Source organism: Chanodichthys erythropterus, chromosome 17 (assembly GCF_024489055.1).
Source record: "Chanodichthys erythropterus isolate Z2021 chromosome 17, ASM2448905v1, whole genome shotgun sequence".
Classification (NCBI taxonomy): Eukaryota; Metazoa; Chordata; class Actinopteri; order Cypriniformes; family Xenocyprididae; genus Chanodichthys; species Chanodichthys erythropterus.
In genome coordinates, this window is record NC_090237.1 from 2,213,108 (window position 1) to 2,237,010 (window position 23,903).

Here is a 23,903-nt window from a genome sequence, read left to right on the forward strand (position 1 = left end):
TTGCACTTGTTCAGTATGCTTGTAAAAAATATATTTAAAAAATTAAATATATTTTTTATTATACCTCTAGTCAGGTCATTCAGTTGTGTTGGACTGGACAGCATCTGCTGGGAATTTTGGGATCCCTAAAATTGATGTCGGAGTCTGTGGCTTCACTGCTGGTGTGAAATAATGTGGCTAAAAGCATCAGATCTGGCAAAATCTAAATAGAAACACATAGTATTTTATTAGGTCATTTGTGTGTTTACTTTGATAAATGCATGTGCTAAATAATAACACTTTTTATTTTCTATATTAATATTACTAATATTGTATGATCCACATTGTCTTTGCAAAAAGTTTTAATATATGATATTCTATAAACGGCATATAGTTAGTTCACAATTGTAAAGCAGAAGAGGATAAAATCATTGGATAATAAAGATAAATATAGATAGTGAAGAAAAACAAAAGCACAATCTAAGTGTAAACAGGTCAGAATGTTCTGCAGGAACATGTTACTGTCATTTATTTTTCCTGACTCTTTAAAATCCCATAAAAAATAAATTAATGTGCAAAATCTGGTTGTTCAACAACGAATATTTATTAAAATGCGTATTTATTGAGCTCAGTCAGTAGATTACTGTTATGATAAACGTTTGTGAAATGAAAATATTTGCATGACGTTAAATTAATTTACAAAATATAGTGTAAAGTTATCTCTCAAGGCATAAAACGCTAGAATTGTCCGTTTTTTATCAGAACATGACACGATAACGTACTCGGTTACTAACGTAACCTCGGTTCCCTGAGATACGGAACGAGTACTGCGTATGGGGAAAGGTCTCCTTTTTCCCCGTTACTGAAGCCTTTTTCAATAACGCAGTGTAACTGCATCGTCATTGGTTCACTCATAGACAAGTTGTTGAACCAATGACGGCGCGGCATAGCTGCGCGCGACCTATGGCGACAGAGCGCGCGAATATTCCCGCCGAAATGGGCGGGGTTTAGGGCTATATAAGCGGGCGTTTCGCCATAGGATTTCAGGTCATTCGAATGAAGCGACGAAACTGAAGCCGCAGCCTCGTGGCACGGCATGTAATGCAGTACTCGTTCCATATCTCAGGGAACCGAGGTTACGTTAGTAACCGAGTACGTTCCCTTTCGATACTTCACTTGTACTGTTTATGGGGAACGAATTCAACCGCGCCGTGCCACGGCAGGGAACGACTGGACTTGTCTTGGGCACCGTGAGGGAACCAGAGGACAAGTGAGAAGGCCGGAGCCGTCGAACCCTCGTTACACTACAAAACGGGAGTTAACTCCCGGAGTGGCATGAAGCGGAGCTCGATAGAGGCCGCTGGATCATACCGAGAGGACCCGAGCTTGTAAGGTCGGGATGTCCAAATGATAAAATCTGACAAAAGTGGACGGCGAGGACCAGCCGGCCGCCTCACAGATGTCTTTAATCAAAACTCCACTAGACCAGGCCCAAGAGGAAGCCATTCCTCTAGTAGAGTGAGCTCTAACTCCTATGGGGCAGTTGAGGCCCATAGAGGAGTAACAAAGAGCAATAGCGTCAACTAACCAACGCGAAAGACGTTGCTTTGAGACCCCTTGGTGCGGCCACCAAAGCAGATAAAGAGCTGATCAGATTGCCGAAAAGGCTGTGATCGATCAACGTAGGTCCTTAATGCCCTGACAGGGCAGAGTAGTTCCAACTCTCGCTCGTCCGACGAGGGAGGAAGCGCTGAGAGGGAAATAACCTGTGCTCTGAATGGAGTCGAGAGCACCTTAGGGACGTAGCCATGCCTAGGTTTCAAAACAACTTTGGAGTCGTTAGGCCCGAACTCAAGGCATGCAGGGCCTTGAGTTCGGGCCTCAAGGCACGGAGAGGGCCTGCAAGTCACCAACTCGCTTAACCGACGCTAGTGGAAGTAGCAGAGCGGTTTTGAGCGTCAGGGGCCTGAGGTCAGCTGAAAGCAGTGGCTCAAAGGGAGGCCCTTTAAGAGCTCTGAGGACCAAAGAGAGGTCCCAGGTGGGAACAGTGAGAGGACGAGGAGGATTTAATCGCCTAGAACCTCTCAAGAAACACACCACAAGGTTGTTTCGTCCCACTGACTGGCCAGCAACAGGAGCGTGAAACGCTGCAATGGCTGCTACGTAAACTTTGAGCGTTGAAGGGGTGCGACCCAGATCCAAACGCTCCTGGAGGAAAGACAGTATCGGAGATATGTCACACTCCACTGGGTCTATGTTGCGTGTAGGACACCAGTCAACAAAGACCGACCATTTCTGGGCGTAGAGGCGTCTCGTGGACGGGGCTCTCGCCTGAGAAATGGTATTCAGCACGTCCCCGGGGAGGTTAGCAGGCTCCCGTCGAGGGACCAGAGGTGCAGAGCCCAGAGTTCTGGATGGGGATGCCAAATCGTCCTGTTCACCTGAGAGAGGAGGTCCCGTCTCAGGGGGATCGGCCACAGAGCTTTTGTGGAAAGCCTGAACAGTTCTGAGGACCAAACTTGGCTCCTCCAGAGCGGGGCCACCAGGAGGACTCTGTGCTTGTCTTCCCTGATTCGTCTGATGACCTGTGGGATCAGAGCGATCGGGGGAAAAGCGTAAAGGAGGGTGCTGGGCCAGACGTGGGCCAGCGCATCTTCCTCCTTCGAGAAATAAATTGGGCAGTGAGAGTTGCCTTCTGAAGCGAAGAGGTCTACCTCTGCCTTTCCGAAGAACTCCCAGATCATGAGAACCATCTGGGGGTGGAGCATCCACTCGTCTGAGGGGACATTGCTCCGAGATAGCATGTCTGCTCCCAAGTTTGTTCTTCCGGGTATGTGAGTCGCCCTGAGGGACTGAAACCTCGGTGATGCCCATTCCAGAAGATGCTTCGCCAGAGCGCATAAGCGGCTGGACGAAAGACCGCCCTGGTGATTTATGTATGACACCACTGTCATGCTGTCCGACTGGACTAAGACATGGCTCTGTTCCTGACCGATGCCGCAAGCTGCTGAATGGCCAGAGCACGCTCCGGAGAGACTATAGCCGTCATACGGACTGAGTCGAAAACCACACCCAGGAACGTTATACACTGGCTGGGGAGCAGTGAGCTCTTGGCAAAGTTGACCCTGAGACCCAGGCACTCCAAGTGGCTGAGTAACACGGATCTGTGATGCTCCAGCTCAGCTCGTGACTGGGCTAGAATGAGCCAGTCGTCGAGGTAATTGAGAACCTGGATTCCCATCTGTCTCAGTGGGGAAAGCGCCGCGTTCATGCACTTGGTAAAAGTGCGAGGAGCTAGGGACAGTTCAAATGGAAGGACCGTATATTGGTAAGCCACACCCTCGAACGCGAATCTCAAGAATCGCCTGTGATGGGGGGCTATCTGGATGTGAAAGTATGCATCTTTCAGGTCCAGCAAGCAGAACCAGTCCCCGGGGCAAACCTGCGCAAGGATCTGCTTCAGCGTTAGTATCTTGAACTTCCGTCTCATGAGGGAGAGGTTCAAGAGCCTGAGATCTAAGATGGGTCTGAGACCGCCATCTTTTTTGGGAACTAGAAAATAACGGCTGTAGAACCCCAAATTGCTCTCTGAGGGGGAAACTATTTCTATAGCTCCTTTCCTCAGAAGAGACATGACTTCAGCTCGGAGGACATGTCGTCCGTGTTGACTGAAGTCTGAAGCACCCCGCTGAAGCGCGGGGGCCTTCGGGCGAACTGAAGCGAGTAGCCTCAACTTATGGTTCAGAACCCAGCTTGACACTCCGGGGATGGCCTGCCAGGCCTCGGCCCGCGTGACAAGGGGTTGAATGGTATCGGGTGACGGGCCGCCAATCGGGGACCCGTGCACCGGAGAGAGTGGAAGAGGAACTTTGCTCTTTCTTAGAGAAGGTAGAATATTCATAGTGTTCGCCATAAGAATAGCGTTTTGCATGGACACAGCACTGGGCCCAGTTCGCACAACACTGAACATATCTTCCACGGCCGGAGCTGAACGAGGCGGAGGGGGGGGTGGAACGAAAATGCTTTTGGGGTGGTCCGGCAGTGGCGAGACTTTGCCCCATCCTCTTCCTTACTGAAACATCAGGAGGGCTTAGGAGGTGTCGCCTCGGGAAGGAGGAGCACTTACGATGGCGCTGTTCCTTCGGTGGTGCTGCCTGAGAGGTAGAGGGGGCAGGTTTGTTCTGCTGAGCCGGCGCAGACTTGGGGCGGCTGGAAGCAGACGTGGAGCTAGAGCGTTTAGGCAGGAAGTGTCGCATAGCCTGAGACGACTTTTTTGCTGCAGTAAAACGCTCCGTAAAGCCCTCTACTGCTGGCCCGAAGAGACCAGAAGGAGAGACCGGGGCATCCAAAAAGGCCGTCTTGTCCATCTCCTTAATCTCGGTCAGGTTGAGCCACAAATGGCGCTCAAGCACGACCAGGCTGGCCATGGATCGTCCAATGGCCTGAGCTGTGGCCTTTGTGGCACGCAGGGCTAAGTCAGTAGCACTGCGTAGGTCACGGAAGGCAGGTGCATCGACGCCGGACTCATCCAGAGAACGGAGGAGCTTCGCTTGAAACACCTTGAGAATAGCCATGGCGTGCAGCGCTGAGGCAGCCTGGCCCGCGGACGTATATGCTCTGCCAGCCAGGGCGGAAGTGGTCCTGCAGGGCTTGGATGGAAGGGCCGTCTTAGTTTTCCAACCCACAGCCGTGGGGGGACAGAGGTGAGCCACCACCTTCGTCCAGGGGCGGTAGATGCTCGTAACCCTTCTCTTCAGAGCCATCCACAGAGGTGAGAGCTGAATAATACGTAGTACATAGGCGGGCAGAATACGGGGCGCGCCACGACTTCGTCAGCTCGTAGTGAACCTCTGGGAAAAACGGTGCGGCGCGTTGATGAGGGGCCTGGCGGAAACCCGGCAGGAAACACTCATTGAGCCTGCTCCGTGATGGCTCCTCTGGCGGAGCCCATTTGAGGTCCAAAACTCTACTGCTTTCGAGAGGATGCGGAAGAGCTCGGCATCCATACCCGGCTTGCAGTCAATGGGCTCCAGCGAGGGAAGGCAGGCGGGGTCAGAATCACCGGCCCAACCTTCGGTTTCAGAGGCCGCGAGAGACATGAAGTCATCAAGCGGCTCGTCCTCAGAACCGCCAAAAGAGATGCGGTCGCTCGAATCTGCCGAGGGACGCAGCTCAGGGTGGGGGACTGCTCTCTCGGGGGAGAGGGTGAGGCACGCGGGGAAGCCGGCGTGACGTCATCCAACTCCGTGCACTGGGCCGCTCTGCCCCGCTGTCTCTTCCTAGCCGGCTCGTGGGAGGAAGAAGACGGGAAGGCGCGAGCGGTGAGACCGCCTTCACTGAAGAAGGCGATCCGCGAGCGCAGAGAGGCGAGACTCATGTTCTCACAGTGAGAACACGAGGTCCCGGTGAGCGCGGCCTCTGCATGGGGTCTGCCCAGGCAGCCGACGCACTCACCGTGTCCGTCGTCGTCATGCAGAGGGGCTCTGCATGTGCCACACGAGTGGCGCGGCATTTGTAACAATGCCGCCGGCGTGAAAACAGTGTTTGAGGGGCTATTTTAGAGCGACGAGGGCCGCTAGAGCGGTGAAAACCGCTGTTGGAAAGCTCTTTTAGAGCGGCAATTAAACGGCTCGAGGCGGCAGTCGACGAGGGCGCCGGCGCTTCTTCCTCGGCGAGCTCAGCAGTCCGCTGCGGGAGCCTCTTCGATGGCGGCGAGAGCTTCTTTCCAGGTGAGCTTCTTCCAGGCGGCGAAGGCTTCAGCCGGAGATCAGCGAGGAGCGATGTGAAGTCATCGCTGAAGGAGAGAGAACTGAAATCCTATGGCGAAACAGCTGCTTATATAGCCCTAAAATCCCCCATTTCGGCGGGAATATTCGCGCGCTCTGTCGCCATAGGTCGCGCAGCTATGCCGCGCCGTCATTGGTTCAACAACTTGTCTATGAGTGAACCAATGACGGTGCAGTTACACTGCGTTATTGAAAAAGGCTTCAGTAACGGAGAAAAAGGAGGACTTTCCCCATACGCAGTACAAGTGAAGTATCAAAAGGGAACGGGACTAGCGGGCTTTGGACAGAGTGGCACGTGAAAACTGCGAAATTGATTAACTGAACAGAAAATTTACCTCCACGTGTGAATCTGCATCCGCCATTTGTCGACGACGCTCCACAATTCACACTCTTTACAGCCTCATCAGTGTCAATATTAACGACCATTTTCAGCTTGAACCGGTCAGAATCTCAGCACTGACTCCTGTCGCCTCTTGCACCGCTTTCAAGGCGTGGCTACATGCATCGCTCCGCCCACAACTACTCTCATAAGCTCGTCATCTTTCAGTCATGTGCTCGTAGTTTGTGTAGGTCAGAGCATTGAATGATGATGAGCAAATTAATTATTTTATGTCGCCCAAAGAGCCATCAATAACGCACGGAAAAATATTAGTTCAGGAATCGTAGCGTATTTTGCTATTAGGTCTCTGAGAAGGTGTCGATATCTTCAGTTAAAAAAGTCAGATATTATGCTGTGAATGCAGTGAAAATAATATGCTTTAGATTTTTCTTTCCAGTGTCATTTGGTTCTCATGTAACTGTACACCAACATAGCCAGATACAACAATACAATATATACCAGACAATATATGGAAATTTAACTATTTAGATTGTTTGTGGAGAATCATTTGAACTTAACTCTAAATATGGACTGTATCTATAAGAAATCTATGCAGAGACCATATATTTTGAGGAAATTAAGACGTGCTTATACAGATCTTAATGAGAATGTCCTGAGGTATTGTCATGAAAATGGACAATAAATATATTTCATTTCATAATTCGTGTTCAGTTTCTTTTACAGAAGGCAGTTCTTTTCCTTTTAATATAAAGTGAGGAATTAAATAAGAGTCACTGTCGTATCACTGCTGTTTGATGTTGGCTTTAGAAATACTTTCCATCAAGAGGATTAAGTTCATATAGCAGTAATTAACTGTTCAGAGGCAGGAGGAAAAAAACAAGAAACCAGTAAAAGAATGTGAAGATTTTGATGTGAACTTTAATAGATCATCATATACAAAAATAAACCATTCAAAATATTTTACAGAAATAAATGTTCAGTGAAATTATTTGCTTAATCTTTGTCACCGCTCTGCTGGTAGACAAATTTACAACATCTGTCTCCTCTGTAGTCAGACTCTTTAATAAATCTTTTTTTCACTGTCAGTATTGTAATGTAGCTCCTTTTCCACCACCAGCTGATCCTGAGGAAACTTAACTGACGTTAAAATACAGAAAGTCCTACAATAAAACACACAGACAGTCACATGTGAGTATGAGACATTACTGTGTCACATCACATCACGAGATAATTTCAGAAAAAACACAGCAGAGATATTATATATTCATATTATAGCCAGAGATGTGAAAGAAAAACTGCTAATAGATTAATAACAGTAAATGATAAACAAATCTTAATCACTTACACACAGAGACACTGTAAGAGATAAAAACACTCATATATTCATAGATCATAGTCACATCACAGAAATAAACTTATTAAAAGTTTACAGAGACTAAAGTGGAGCTGAATTATATATTCTCCAGTTACACACATATGATGCTGTTACTGAACTTCAATTTAAAGACATTAAATAAAAAATACTCACAATAGTATAATGCATCCAGTTTATAATGTGGATCATTCTTCAGATCAGAAAGCAACTTCTTTCCTGATTGTCCCAGTTTATTCTCAGACAGATCCAGTTCTCTCAGGTCTGAGGGGTTTGATCTCAGAGCTGAAGCCAGAGCAGCACAACCTTCATCTGTGACGCCACAATCCTTCAACCTGTAGAGAACAATGACACAGTTTGAATTGTAGTTCAAGTGTATGTAGTTTGTTATTCACTCTGGTCTCAGATCAGGAGAGGAGATATGATGACAAGCATTGCCACATACTGAAACTGTCATGTGCTTCAGGACTGAACAGACACAGATTTGAATGTGAGATATTGTTTCATAGAATCAGAATCAGAAAGAGCTTGATTGCCAGGTATGTTGTTTACACATACTAGGAATTTGTTTTAGTGACAGAAGCTCCACAGTGCAACAGATTAGCAGCGACAAGACAAGACACATAGTAAAAAGAATAAAATAATAATATACAAATTTACAAGGTAGACAAAGTGCAAAAAAAGCAAAAGACAATATATATTATAGACAATTGTATTTAAAATTATGTGTGCAGATTGAGATATAAATAAGTGTTTTAAGTAAATAATGTGTAATAGTGTTGTGTGTTTCGTGTTTGTCAAGTGTTCATGAGATGGATTGTTTGAGGGAAGAAACTGTTCCTGTGTCTGGTCGTTCTGGTGCTCAGGGCTCTGTAGCGCCGACCGGATGGCAACAGTTCAAAGAGGGAGTGTGCTGGATGTGAGGGGTCCAGAGTGATCTTCTTTGCCCTTTTCCTCACTCTGGATAAGTACAGTTCTTGGAGAGTGGGGAGGGTTGTGCCAATGATTCGCTGAGCAGACCGGACTACCCTCTGTAGTCTTCTGAGGTCAGATTTGGTAGCTGAGCTGAACCAGACGGTAATTGAAGTGCAGAGGATGGATTCGATGATGGCAGAGTAGAACTGTTTCAGCAGCTCCTGTGGTAGGTTGAACTTCCTCAGCTGGCGAAGGAAGTACAACCTCTGCTGGGCCTTTTTCATAATGGACTCGATGTGGTTGTCCCACTTCAGGTCCTGGGAGATGGTGGTGCCCAGGAACCTGAATGACTCCACTGCTGCCACAGTACTGTTCATGATGGTGAGTGGGGGAAGAGCAGCGGGTTTTCTCCTGAAGTCCACGGTCATCTCCACTGTCTTGAGCGTGTTGAGCTCCAGGTTGTTAAGACTGCATCAGACAGCCAGCTGTTCAACCTCCAGTCTGTAAGCAGACTCGTCACCGTCCCGGATGAGGCCGATCAGTGTGATGTCATCCGCAAACTTCAGCAGCTTGACAGAGGGGTCTTTAGAGGTGCAGTCATTGGTGTACAGGGAGAAGAGCAGTGGGGAGAGGACACAGCCCTGAGGGGTGCCGGTGCTGATGGTGAGGGTGCTGGATGAGAATTTTCCCAGCCTCACTAGCTGCTGCCTGTCTGTCAGGAAGCTGGTGATCCACTAACAGACAGAGGTGGGCACGGAGAGCTGAGTTAGTTTAGGTTGGAGGAGTGATGGGACGATGGTGTTAAAAGCAGAGCTGAAGTCCACAAACAGGATCCTCACATAAGGCCCTGGTCTGTCCAGATGCTGGAGAACATAATGCAGTCCCATATTGACTGCATCATCCACAGACCTGTTTGCTCGGTAAGCAAACTGCAGGGGGTCCAGTAAGGGTCCAGTGATGTCCTTCAGAAAAGCCAGAACCAGTCTTTCAAATGACTTCATGGCCACAGACGTTAGAGCCACAGGTCTGTAGTCATTTAGTCCAGTAATTTTGGGTTTCTTTGGGACAGGGATGATGGTGGAGCGTTTGAAGCATGAGGGGACTTCGCACAGCTCCAGTGATCTGTTGAAGATCTGTGTGAAGATGGGGGCCAGCTGGTCAGCGCAGGTTTTCAGACAGGCTGGTGAGACGCTGTCTGGGCCTGGTGCCTTTCTTCTCTTGTTCTTTCTGAAGACCTGGCGCACGTCATCTTCACTGAACTGAATTGCAGGTGTGGGGGAGACGGGGGTTGTTGGAGGTGTGAATGGTGTTTTTTCAAACCTGCAATAAAACCCATTCAGATCGTCTGCCAGTTGTTGATTCTCCACAGAGCTGGGGGATGGTGTCTTGTAGTTGGTGATAACTTTCAGACCTTTCCACACTGAAGCTGTGTCATTAGAAGAGAACTGATTCCGAAGTTTATCAGAATAATTCCTCTTTGCCACTCTGATCTCCTTTTCCAGTGTGTATTTGGCCTGTTTGTAAAAGACTCTGTCCCCTTTTCTGCGAGCATCTACATTGGCCTGACAGAGCTGGCTGAGCTTTGTAGTGAACCAGGGTTTGTCGTTTTTGTAAAATAAATACTTTGTAGGAATGCACAGATCCTCACAGAAACTGATATATGAAGTTACAGTCTCTGTGAGCTCGTCCAGATCGGTGGCAGCAGCTTCAAAAACACTCCAATCAGTCTATTCGAAACAGGCTTGTAAAGCCCGCTCTGTTTCGGTGGTCCATCTCTTTACAGTCTTTTCTGCTGCATCCTTTATTGCTGTGTAACAATGGTTGAGTATATTACTGTCTCTGGTGGGACAGGTAACATGCTGTCTGTATTTGGGCAGTTCACGTGAGAGAATCGCTTTATTAAAGTCCCCGAGAATGATTAGAACAGAGTCCGGTGTTGTTGCTCGCTCTCTGTGATCATATCAGCGAGTATCTGTAAAGCCGAGCTCACGTGCGCTTGCGGAGGAATGTAGACGCTCACCAGAATGAACGAGCAAAACTAAAAGCATGTCCCGCCGCCGCGCGATTTCCCCGTTGATTCTGCGTCGCGATCTGATCTAAACAGCCGAAAGCCTGGCAGACTTAACATGCTGTCCGGAATGGCGTCATTCAGCCAGGTTTCCCTGAAGCACAGAGCAGCTGAGTTCGAAAAATCCTTATTTGTCCGGGAGAGCAGAAGGAGTTCGTCCGTTTTGTTGGGCAGGGAGCGGAGATTCGCCAGATGGATGCTAGGCAGCGGCGTCCTTAATCCGCACTGTCTGAGCTTCACGAAGGCGCCGGCGCGCTTTCCCCGCATGCAGCGAAGTCAAACAGCGCTGCCGCTCCGCCGACTACAACAATCAACAAAACATCTGAATAATCGAAATCCGGTAATAGATTTTGTGGTGTGTACTGCCGAATGTTCAGCAGTTCATCCCTGGTAAAACTGATGGTGTTTGAAAAACAGAAAACAGGAAAAACTAACAAAAACAGAACAAACACTGAAGAGCTAAGCACTGTGGCTGCCATGCGCGGCGCCATCTTGGAATATAATCTATAGTGATATAAGGACGGTTCTGACTGGAGAAACAGTCTCTTGCACCTCTAATACACTCCTACAGGAGGACATTTGTTTCACAGGATCCACGTGTTTCCATTACATATCATTTATTATCTCTAGTGATCAAACACATAATCTATGGAACACAATGAGCTCAGATGATTTCAGAACAAGAAGAAAATAAGATGAAAATTAAAAGAGAAGAGCAGGTGAAGGAGTATTAATCATCATTTGTGCTGAGATTTAGTGTGTTTAGTGAGCATTTATTTTACAAGTTGATTTTAGTTTTAGAATGAACATTAAAGGACATGTTTTACTGAGGACAAAGAAATGTGAATATCAGAGAGATGATCTTACCTCAGTATCTCCAGTTTACAGTGAGGATCCTCCAGTACATCAGACAGAAGATTCACTGATTTTCCTAGATTATTTCCAGACAGACTCCGTTGTCTCAGGTGTGAGGGGTTTGATCTCAGAGCTGAAGCCAGAGCAGCACAACCTTCTTCTGTGATATCACACTTACTCAACCTGTAGAGAACAATGACACAGTTTGAATTGTAGTTCAAGTGTCTGTAGTTTGTTATTCACTCTGGTCTCAGATCAGGAGAGGCGATATAATGACAAGCATTGTCACATACTGAAACTGTCATGTGCTTCAGGACTGAACAGACACACAGAGCTAAATGTGAGATATTGTTATAGTGATATAAGGACGGTTCTGACTGGAGAAACAGTCTCTTGCTCCTCTAATACACTCCTACAGGAGGACATTTGTTTCACAGGATCCACATGTTTCCAATACATATAATTTATTATCTCTAGTGATCAAACACATAAAGAAAGAAATGTGAATATCAGAGAGATGATCTTACCTCAGTATCTCCAGTTTACAGTGAGGATGCTGTAGTACATCAGACAGCAGATTCACTGATTTTCATATTTTATTCTCAGACAGACTCAGATGTCTCAGGCGTGAGGAGGGGTTTGATCTCAGAGCTGAAGCTAGAGCAGCACAACCTTCATCTGTGACACCACAATATCTCAACCTGTAGAGAACAATGACACACTCTTCACTCTCTCAGTTCAGATCAGATCAGTTTAGCAGTGAATCCATTATTAAAGAGAAAGTACAAACTTAAAGCACAAATTAATGTTTGATGGATCATTAAACTGTGATCTAAAATGTCAAAAAAAAAAAAAAAAAAACATGATCATAAAACATCTAAAAATAGTTTTAATAAATGACACTACTCACTACATAGGTTAGTTTTACTGTTACTTACATCTGTAATATGTATAGACTATCAATGTGTGTGTGTGTTTGAAAACATTTTAGAATGTGTCTGAAATGCAGAGAGATGATTGTGATGAACAGTGAGAATGAATCCAGAATGATCTTTTTTTCTCAGAATGTTTTGAGCTCAAGTCTGTTTAAAGTCAAATGATTGAAACATTGATTGTGTGTAAAAAGTGTGTATATCTGTGTGAGTCTCTGTGGTATCATGTTACTGAGGAATAGAGCCGATCCTCCCTATACACAAACTACACAAGTTGTGAGGAGCACCTGAACCACCAGGGGCCCCTAAGCTTTGCATTGAGGAGATAGAAAAAGAGAGAACAAAAAAAAACACACACAAAAAAAACCAACACCAAAACATTGCAAAATAAAAACAATTACGCTCTGTGATGCAACACATTAATAAGGAGCAGCTCATGCGTTCAATCATTTACAGCTCAATCAGCAGCAGAAAGAGACTAAACACTTCAAATATACTTTACATTGTGTGAGAGTCAAATATGATCTTACCACAGTTTCTCCAGTTTACAGTGAGGATCCTGTAGTACATCAGACAGCAGATTCACTGATTCTCCTATTTTATTCCCAGTCAGATCCAGTTCTCTCAGGTCTGAGGGGTTTGATCTCAGAGCTGAAGTCAGAGCAGCACAACCTTCATCTGTGATGCCACAATCCTTCAACCTGAAGAGAGATGAAAATCAAATAACGCAACACCAGCAGAGGAAGCCCTCGCCTGAGTACTGACTGTGTCTCACTCCCTCTGCTTCTACTCACACTTCCTGTTTGTTCAGTATTTCAGGCTGTGGTTGTGCACTTGCCCCCTGCAAAGTATTGCCAGTTCATCTGCCTTACCGAGCGTTTTCTCATTTTCTGCCTGTTTGCCTAGTGTATGATTCTGCCTGGTTTCCCTGATTACGTCTGTTGGATTATCCCTTTACCTTGGTAGCCTGATTTGGACTGATGATTGTGTTTGGACCTTTTGCCTGTTTACTCACCTCTGCCTCTTGGATTACCCTTGTGTCTGTTGCTCGTTTGGACTGCTATTCTGGTTGTGACCTATTGCCTGGCTGAACGTTCCTGCCTTTAAAACTCACTACTAATAAAACTCTGCAAATGGATTCTAACACCGCCTCAGCCTCGTCCTTACAATAGCATAATAAATAGTTAAACACTATCAAATAGCTATCCAAAAACTTTCAATTCTTAGCAACTTAATTGTTCAACTCACAGTAAAATTAAAATGTGAATTTTTAATAAACTTTAAGCTAAAGTTCAGGTAAATGTTTAATCGTCCATCTGACAGTAAAATTAAAACGTATGACTCTGCAATGTTAACCACACATCAAATGTTTTAGGAGATTTGAGTTACTTGATAATTGAGCTGTTTCTCCAATTCTGTTTGGTTTTCATTTCTTATGTCATTTATTTAAAAACACAATATTGAAATATTTAAATTCCTTCTTTATGTGAAAAAACATTCAACTGGTAAACCTGAATTATTTATTCATACTCAAATTCTCTGACTTTGTTTGAATGTCTGAATTTTACATTGTCACGGTTTAGAAAACGCATCAAAATACTGAACACTAAACTCTGGACAACATCTGCAGCACTGAAGATTAATGAACTTTTATTTTCTTAATGTTTTAACAGTGAAGTGATTGTTCTCAGTGATACTTACTGAACTGATCTGGATTCTTTCATCACGGGCAACAGCTTCTGAAGAACCTTTAGTTCTTCAGCTTTATCGTTTCCTCCAACAAACTCCCTGAGATCAAACACATCCAGCATCTTCTCTGATGTCAACAACACAAAAACTACAGCTGACCACTGAGATGAAGAGAGTTTGGCTTCCTTTATTCTTCCAGATTTCAGATACTGTTGTATTTCCTCCACTAGTGAAAGATCACCCAGTTCATTCAGACAGTGGAACAGATTGATGGATTTCTCTGGAGAGTCAATGGTGCTGATCTTCATCTTGATGAACTCAATGGTTTCCTCATTGCTGTCAGATCGGCTTCTTGTCTGTTTCACTAGTTCTTGTAGGAGAATCTGATGAGACTTTACTGACAGACCCAGAAGAAACCGCAGGAAAAGATCCAGATGACCATTTTTACTCTGTAGAGCCTCATTCACAGCCTTCTGATGTAAGTCAGATAAAGTATATGTGAAAAACATTGAGAGGTCAGAGGATACACTAAACAAAAACTGTGAATAGTTCTTTATAAAAAAGAGGTGCACATATAGAGCTGCTAGATGTTCCTGAATGCTCAGATGACCAAAGCAGAAGACTTTCCCCTGATACAAGCCCAACTCCTCTCTGAAGATCTGAGTGCACAATCCTGAGTACACTGATGCTTCTGTCACATCAATGCCACACTCTCTCAGGTCTTCCTCATAGAAGATCAGGTTTCCTTTCACAAGCTGCTGAAAAGCCAGTTTCCCCAGTTTGAGGATCATGTCTTCATCTGTCACGTTCTTCTCATAGTCCTTCTCATGTTTGATGTTGGTCTGAATGAGCAGGAAGTGTGTGTACATTTGAGTGAGAGTCTTGGGAATCTCTCCACTCTCTGCTTCACTCAACATCTTCTCTAGAACAGTGGCTGAGATCCAGCAGAACACTGGGATTTGACACATAATAAAGAGGCTCCTTGATGACTTCAGGTGTGAGATGATCCTTTTGGCCAGACGCTGATCACTGATTCTCTTCCTGAAGTATTCCTCCTTCTGTGGGTCACTGAAGCCTCGTACCTCTGTCACTCGATGGACACACTCAGAGGGGACGAGATCAGCTGCTGCTGGTCTGGAGGTGATCCAGATGAGAGCAGAGGGAAGCAGATTCCCCACAATGAGGTTCATCAGCAGCACATCCACTGAGGCTGATTCAGTCACATCACACAACCTCACATCGCTCTGAAAATCCAAAGACAGACGATACTCATCCAGACCATCGAAGATGAACAACACTTTATATTCATCACTGGATATTTCCATTTCTTTTGTTTCAGGGAAAAAGACATGAAGAAGATCTGAAAGACTGAGTGTTTTGTCCTTCATCAAGTTGAGCTCTCTGAAAGGAAGTGGAAATATGAGCTGGACGTCCTGATTCTCTTTCCCTTCAGCCCAGTCCAGGATGAACTTCTGCACAGAGACTGTTTTTCCAATGCCAGCGACTCCCTTTGTCAGCACAGTTCTGATGGGCTTGTCTTGTCCAGGTAAAGGTCTAAAGATGTCACTGCATTTGATCGGTGTGTCCTCTGTTTCTGCTCTCCTGGACTGTGTCTCAATCTGTCTCACCTCATGCTCATTACTGATCTCACTCTCTGTGATGTAGAGCTCTGTGTAGATCTCATTCAGGAGTGTTGGGTTTCCCTGCTTTGATATTCCCTCATACAAACACTCAAACTTCTTCTTCAGATTTGATCTAAACATGATGAGGACTTCATGGCTTTAAAATTAGAATGACAAATCATTACATCAGTTAATCAGCACAAAGTCTTTTATATATTCAGTATCATAATCAAATCATATCTTTTACAGAAATGTTATACCTCAGATCAGTCTGTGTATCTGCACTCTTAAAATCTATTATATGATCCATAGACTCATCTCTCCTCATAGACACACAGCTGGACTCTGATTCTGATCTCTTCTGATGAACTGAACTAAAACAGAGAGAGAGATAGAAGTGGATGCTTTACTTAAATTATTTTATCTATAGAGTATAGAAACAATTTAAAGTTATTTATTTACACTGTTGACATAAAAACTTTACATTTAACTAAGCACTCTTACGGATGTGTCTCTGTGTGAGCAACACAGTTAAAATGTCATGTTAAAATATCAGATAAAGATAAAAACAACTATAAATAATTCACAAGAATAATTATTCATTATCAGAATACTATTCTAATAAAACAAAATGCCATACTGTAATTATATTATTATAGATAGGCCTATGTTATACCTGAGATCAGTCTGTGTATCTCCACTCTTAAACTTTATCGGCCAATCCATAGACTTGTCACTCCTCATAGACACACAGCTGGAGTCTGGTTCTGATCTCTTCTGATGAACAGAACTAAAACAGACAGGTTTAATCCTTTATAATGATAATTATTTTAAGATAAGGTCTTAAAAGCATTTAGGCCTATCATCAAACATCTTTTTGTATCCTAACAAAATATCATCTTGCCATCTTCAGACCTTTAAATCATCATATAAAGTGATTTAATGTAGTGTTTATTGAAAGTACCTGCATCCTGGAGAAAAATCTTCATCTCTGGATGTTTGTGTTTCATCCATGATGAATCTGAACAGCTGAAACAGAATCTGATCTCCAACACTGACTTTGGATAGAAATTACAATCAAACACAATAATTCATCTTCTTCTCCGACTCTCAGGATCAAGTGACGCGTTCACTCAAATACTAAAAGTTAGTTGCATGTTAACACAAATGCTAAAATAAACCACAGAAAACACGAAACAATGAAACCATGTTAATTTGCTTCAAAATAAAAAATATCAAACGCATTTCAAAGAACTATTTACGTCCTTCAGAGAAAACATTAATGCAGAAATCACGTGTAAGTCTCGAGACCTGAACACTCACCTTGATCAACATTTAATTACATATCGATTAAAAAAACCTTCTCCACCTTTTCTACCAAATACCTACACGTGAATTCATCACTTAGTTTTTTTTTTTTTTATAAAGGTTCGTATAAAAACTGATATTCCAGTAGAAACGATTTCTGTTGTTAAAATGGATAAACATCAACTCTGAACATTTTACTTCCACTTTATATTGTGACACAGGTGATGATGACGTCACGTCACGCGCTCGATCTGCACGTTTTAGTGAATTTGTCCTTAAATAAATTATTACATGCATTCGCTTCGTATAATGTTAGCATACAGTATAGCACATTTCTTGAGCGGTAAAGTTAGTTTTAGGTCAATATTCGCTGGAGATTCTACTATGAAGCGTAAGGGGCCGTCTGAAAACTCCAATCACAGTGGATAAATGTTAGCAATGTCCATTTTTTATCCTGTGTCTCCTATTAAGACAACATTAGTATTACGGCCTTCATCTCTCATTCCTGTTGATATAAATGGCTGCTCATTTATAAACTGCTATTAGAGAGAAAAAATAAATAAATGGCAAACACAGCTCCATCAGTGCTTGGACCCCTAATTATTCAAATTTATTGACCATCTGAAATAGGGTGTGTCTTTACCTTGGCTTGTTTCTGCTGGTACTTGCTCCTTGTTCCTGTGGGCGTGTCTTCATTCCCATTGGCCAGAGATGTCATTTTGGTCTTCCCTCGCTAACTTCCCTAAGTTATGTTAACTCTGATGTATTTCCTTACTTATACTGCACAAGTGCACACTACTGGGGGAACACTTGCACTTGGAATCTGCTACGATGCTGATTTATTATTTACATTTTTCCCCTAATGAATTTGTTTGATGCATCATGCTATATATGCCTATAGGTATGCTTGGGCTGTTGGAGAAAATATATAAAATTACACAAACAATTAAAATAGCAAAAGAATAAACTTTAACTGTGTAACAAAGTCATTCATCTTAAGGTAGCCAAAAGGGAATTAGGGGAAGTGCTTAGGGAAGTTCACGAGTGTGTGAGGAACAAAGTGGAAATGTGAAGTGGAACACACACTGATACTGCTGCGGTACTGCGGCTTTCTTCTGATTCTATAGGCTTGGAGGAGACACTTCAGTTTACTTCCTCAAAACACGCTTTAGCAAGGAAGCTATAAACATTTTTCCAGAATAAAGAGCCAAACATTTTGAGTTTAATCATGCCTTAATTATTACTTTAAAATATAACATTTATCATCTGCTCAGCCTTGAAGCTTTTGCCTGAGTTTTTCAAAGCTTCAAGGATTCATACTTTCATACTTTCACTTCTTCTGCCCTCATGCCTTCCAGAAGCTCCTGTCTGTCCTGCTGCTTTCTCATTATTATCAACATTCAAAACAGTTGTGCTGCTTAATATTTTGTGGAAACCATGAAACATTTTTTTTAGGATTATTTGATTAATATAAAGTTCCAAAGAACAGCATTTATTTATAACAGAAATATTTGGAAACATATATATATATATATATATATTTACTGTCACTTTTGATCAATTTAAAGCATCCTTATTGAATGAAAGTATTAATTTCTTTTTTAAAAATGTCACTGACCCCACATTTTGAACAGTAGGGTAGAAAAATAGGGCTCATGACACCTTTCTTGGTCTCCTGGATTTCATTCAGTAACTCACACAAAGCCAGCGTGAGCGACCCGAGCCTTTCCAGCTGGATCTGAAGAGGTTCCTGAAAACATAATGTGAAAACGTCCTGTTAGATGAAGATTTGTGCATAAAAAGAGCCAGAGAAGATCATAATGTGGCTCAGCATTAGTATCAGCTCAGATGACAGTGCAGGTGTGATGGTGAAGCAGCTCTTCTCATCTGAAATCTGCTTCAGCAGTTCTCGTGTCAGTGATCAATTCTGAGAGGGAGACGAGAACATCAGGGTTTGCAGAGCTTACATGCAGCAACAACAGCGTGTTTCTGTTTCTCATGTGTAGCAAATGCGGAACAGTTGGTTCATGCATTCATGACCTCAAGACTAGATTATTGTAACGCTCTACTGGGTGGTTGTTCTGCTCGGCTTTTAAACAGACTACAGTTGGTCCAAAATGTGGCAGCTAGAGTTCTTACTAGAACCAGAAAGTATGACCATATTAGCCCAGTTCTGTCAACATTACATTGGCTCCCTATTAAACATTGTATAGATTTTAAAATCTTGCTACTTACTTATAAAGCTCTAAATGGTTTAGCTCCCCAGTACCTAAGTGAGCGTTTATTGCGATCTCAGAATTCAGGCCAGTTGATAATACCCAGAATATCAAAATCAACTGAAGGCGGCAGATCCTTTTCCTATTTAGCACCTAAACTCTGGAACAATCTTCCTAGCATTGTTCGGGAAGCAGACACACTCTGTCAGTTTAAATCTAGACTAAAAACACATCTCTTTGCTCTTGCATACACATAACACATTATCAATACATTAACATTTTTCAAATCCGTTAAAGGATTGTTACGCTGCAATAATTAGGTCGGCCGGAACCGAGAACATTTCCTATAACACTAGATATACCTGTACATCAGAATAAGAATGGCATCTACGCTAATATCATGCTCTCTGCTTATCCTGAGGTTTGCCGGGTGCTGGATCCAGATCAGATGGAGAACCTGTGTCTGGACCTGACTACAACGTAGCCCAGGAGACAATGGGCCTACAGATCCAGTTCTGGCTGCATCTATAATTCAGATTTTTAATCCCCGTATCCGCTTACATATATTTAGATATAATCTATTTTAATCTCTATAACAAAATGTATAATTCAGATTTTGATCTCCATATCCATTTACATATATTATATATATCTTCCAAGGGGTTATTTCCCTCCTAGGACTTTTTTCCCAGTGTTCGCACGCTGGGTTTTTCTCCTAGGGGGTTTTTTCCACCCCTGGGAGTCAGCCGACATTGGCTTAATGTAGCACCATCTTGTATATGTTACATATTACCACGCTTGTGTGTACAGCTTATTTTTAACCACTTCTCTTTTTTCTGTGCTTCTAATATGTAAAGCTGTTTTGAACAATTACCAATTGTAAAAGCGCTATATAAATAAATTTGACTTGACTTGACTTGACTAGCGTCTCAAACTCTGACTCTGTAGCTGCACGACTGCATTGAAGAAACATGTTCAGATTACTGAGATCCTGATGCACACGACACCAGATCTTCCTGCGCTGCTGCTTTCTGTCGTTTGAGACTGTCATCATGTTTGGAGCTGATCTTCTGCTTCTCATGATTCTCTGATCTCCAGCAGCCCTGATGAGGATCAGAACAATGTTTATGTGTGGCTGGCCAGTAGCAATGTGTCTTTAGTCACCTGATCACTTAATCTGTGGCCGCATTTCAGGCACATCCAAACAGCTGGAGTTTCTCTGCCTCTGTCTAAGATCTGGTTTTCAACAGGTTTGTCCAACTCACAGTCTTGACACGAGCTCCAATGCTCATTCAAGTGACATCATTTTAAAGATAAAGTGAATAAGTGATGAATATTTCCCTTTTTAAATCATTGAAAATACAAATAAAGTGTGATAACTGCTATTTTCAGATTAATGTAGTCAATTTACGAAGCCACCAAAATAGTTTAAAACTATGTAAACAGAATTACGGTCATCCAAGTAATCAATCTTTATCAATCTGCTTTAAAAACATCTAAAACCCTTCAGCAACAGCAGTGCACACTTTTCTCAACTTTCCCTGTCTAAATGTATCAGGAAGAGTCCATCACCTCTGGATGATACATATTTAAATAAAAATATATATAAATATACATACAAAGGACACATACTCCATGGTCAGCCATTATTATTTTATTATGATATTTGCATTCATAGTATTATAATTAAAATAATTAGGCTTTATTTTTAGTTTATTTGTTAGATGCTCTTATACTGTTTTACCTTCATACAAAACAATGCTTTTGAGTGATTAAAAATTACATGATCTGAAGCTGGAATGGTTTGTTCCAAAAGTTGGTGTAGATAAAAAAAGGAAAATGAAAGTGTTTTGTCAAGAGCCAAAGGTGTGTTGTATTAAAGCTGCAGTAGATAACTTTTGTAAAAATGTATTTTTTTTACATATTTGTTAAACCTGTCATTATGTCCTGACAGTAGAATATGAGACAGATAATCTGTGAAAAAATCAAGCTCCTCTGGCTCCTCCCAGTGGTCCTATTGCCATTTGCAGAAATACACCGCTCCTGGTAAGAAACAACCAATCAGATCCAGGAGGAGTGTCTTAGCAGTGTCAATCAAGCTCTCGTGCGCGCTGATCACACCCCTCTCATGCAGAGCGCGTACAGGCATTCAAATTCAAGATTACCGGTGTGCTGCAGGTTTGCTTATGGCGGAAAAACAATCTAAACTGCCAATTCCTCGAGAGGCACCTGCTCATAAAATAAAGACGGGTAAACGGATAAAGACAGATGACGATGATAAAAAAGCCAAAAAGAAAGAATTAGATAGAGCCCGAAATAAAACGAGGGTAAATAACGGAGCGGCTTTTCCGAGGTGGAGGGAGCTACATGTCCTGAAAGGATTAAAAACTGATGCAGAGTCAGCCACATTTCTGCTTGACAAGTAAGTATCCCTGCTTGATTTGTTTCATTTTTTAAGAACTACACAACTAAGATAATTTCAAAACAGGCCTGCCCGTCCCCTGCCTGATGCTTCCTCTTCTCCCCGCCTGTTGACTCCTCGAAGTCGCTGTGGGTGTGAATTCCTCGTCGGAGCCCATTGACTCGGTGTCAAAACTCTAGCCGCATAACGTACAGATAAAATGTCATGCACTGTGCAAAGCAACTATTGAAACCTACTAATTCACTGGCTTGTCATGTTGCTGAAAAAATAATGTACTAGCAAACCTTATTTAGCATTACATATCGATAGAATAATTACTTGAATACTGTAACGTTTAGTTACCGTTATATTATCTTACTAGCTATTTATTACTTATAGAAATAGTGCAACGTCATATAGTTACATTACATGTATTGCAAAATACGTAATGTTTTGAGGACCAAGTTTGTAGTCAAAGTATTGGCAGGCCATAGTCAATGTAAATCATATTGTTGATGTTTCGTCCGTATCAGTGAATGTGCCATAACTGTTTATCCGCCGTCATCCGTGGCCCTGCTTGCTTACTAGCTTGCGCGTTCACGGCAGGCTCCGTTGTGATGGGGGAGGAGCTGTGGAGGGAGGGCTGTAGTGCAGCAGAGAGCAAGGGGGAGTGACCTGTGAGTTGTGCTTGTTCAAATTTTCAGGCTAAGTCAACGTTTTCTAAAAACTCCCTACTGCAGCTTTAAATTAAGGATCTTCTATTAATTTAAACCGAACACAGATAACCGTGTTTTTCACTTCAGACACTTATTAATGAAAAATTTTACTAAAATAAAATAAATATCTTCCATCTTCTTGTGTGTCATTTCTCAAAAAAAAAAAAAAAAAAATTGCTTGAAAAGTATCATCTGCAAAATATTGTTTTTTTCTGTTGCTGGTAAATGAGGAACATCAGTCTTATATCAGGCCCTGACCTAAGAACAACATGCTTTGGAAAACATGTAAGAACACCTTCTGCTGAACTCTTATACTGCAGAAAAAATACAATAAACTAATTAATCTGCATCTAAAAGATGTTTCGCACTAAAGGGACATTAGTGACATCAATCACTTAAAGTCATTAATACATATTTCCCAGAAGCTTTAGAAAAACCCTGTAAAGCTCTTATTTGGTACCTGATCACATCTATTCTAATCAATTCCATTTTTTCCTCGACTTTTATAAAGCATTTGACAGTCCATCCTGTGATTTGAATCTTTATGGTTGTGGTGAGCAGTTTAAGAACATTATTAATACTCTTTATCAGAAATATTCTGGTTCAGATTCTTTGACAGAAGGCAGTTCTTCTCGTTTTAATATAAAGTGTGGAACTGAAAGTAACTCTCATCACTGATTTCTGATGTTCACTTCAGAAACACTTTCCATCAAGAGAAATATGATTCAACATTGCAATCAGTAATTAAATGTGTTCAGAGGCAGTAAAACAATAAGATTTATATGGAAACTTTAATAGATTATCGCATACAAGAATAGGTAAATACAATTATTTTACAGACAAACATTTTCAGTGAAATTATTTGCATAATCTTTGTGACCTTCTGCTGGTAGACACATTTACACATCTGTCTCTTAGAAAGACTCTTGATTTTCTCAAAGGAAAACTCGTAAAAGTGTTCTTAAAATTACTCAAGGTGAAATAAAGTTCAGTTACAGTATATTAATAAATCATATTCTACCATTTTAATAAAGTACTGCACAATACATCTCTTATTTACAGCATGTCTATGGCTTGATGAAAATGGAATGATTCAGTTTTGTCACTTTGCATTAATTCAATTCAAATTACATTTATTTGTATAGCGCTTTTCACAATACGTATCGTTTCAAAGCAGCTTTACAGAGAATGCATTACTTGTTTGCAGTTTAAATTAAGTGTTACACCATCTACATTGTAATCAATTGCTATTTTCAGCACTCATATTCTTGGGCCATTATCTAAAAAAAAACAAGAAACCGGTGTGAAGTCACACACATGTCAGTGTGATCGCTGTGTGTCTCTGTTTCTTCATCTCTGTAGCGGCTCCTTATCTACCATCAGCTGATCCTGAGGAAACTGAACTGACGTCTAAATACTGAGAGTCCTACAATAAAACACACAGACAGTCACATGTGAGTATGAGACATTACTGTGTCACATCACATCACGAGATCATTTCAGAAAAAACACAACAGAGATATTAATTTATTCATATTACAGCCAGAGATATGAATGAAAAACTGCTAATAGATTAATAACAGTAAATGATAAACAACTTTTAATCACTTACACACAGAGACACTGTAAGAGGCTGTTACTGAACTTGGGTCAGTTTAAAGGCTTTTAAATTAAAAAATACTCACAAAAGTATAATGTCTTGAG

General features: G+C 42.4%; 1 protein-coding gene across 1 annotated transcript; it reads right to left on the bottom strand.

The window, feature by feature from the left end:
- Positions 1–6,908: 6,908 nt before the first annotated feature.
- LOC137005412 (NLR family CARD domain-containing protein 3-like) lies at positions 6,909–17,562 on the bottom strand. Its single transcript, XM_067366296.1, has 9 exons — positions 16,882–17,562; positions 16,523–16,587; positions 16,235–16,348; positions 15,819–15,932; positions 13,949–15,715; positions 12,778–12,948; positions 11,843–12,016; positions 11,328–11,498; positions 6,909–7,812 (listed from the first exon to the last, which is right to left on the bottom strand). Exons 1-7 carry the CDS (start codon positions 16,891–16,893, stop codon positions 11,905–11,907), a joined length of 2,355 nt encoding a protein of 784 aa, XP_067222397.1. The 5' UTR covers positions 16,894–17,562; the 3' UTR covers positions 6,909–7,812; positions 11,328–11,498; positions 11,843–11,904.
- Between the last annotated feature and the right edge of the window lie 6,341 nt (positions 17,563–23,903).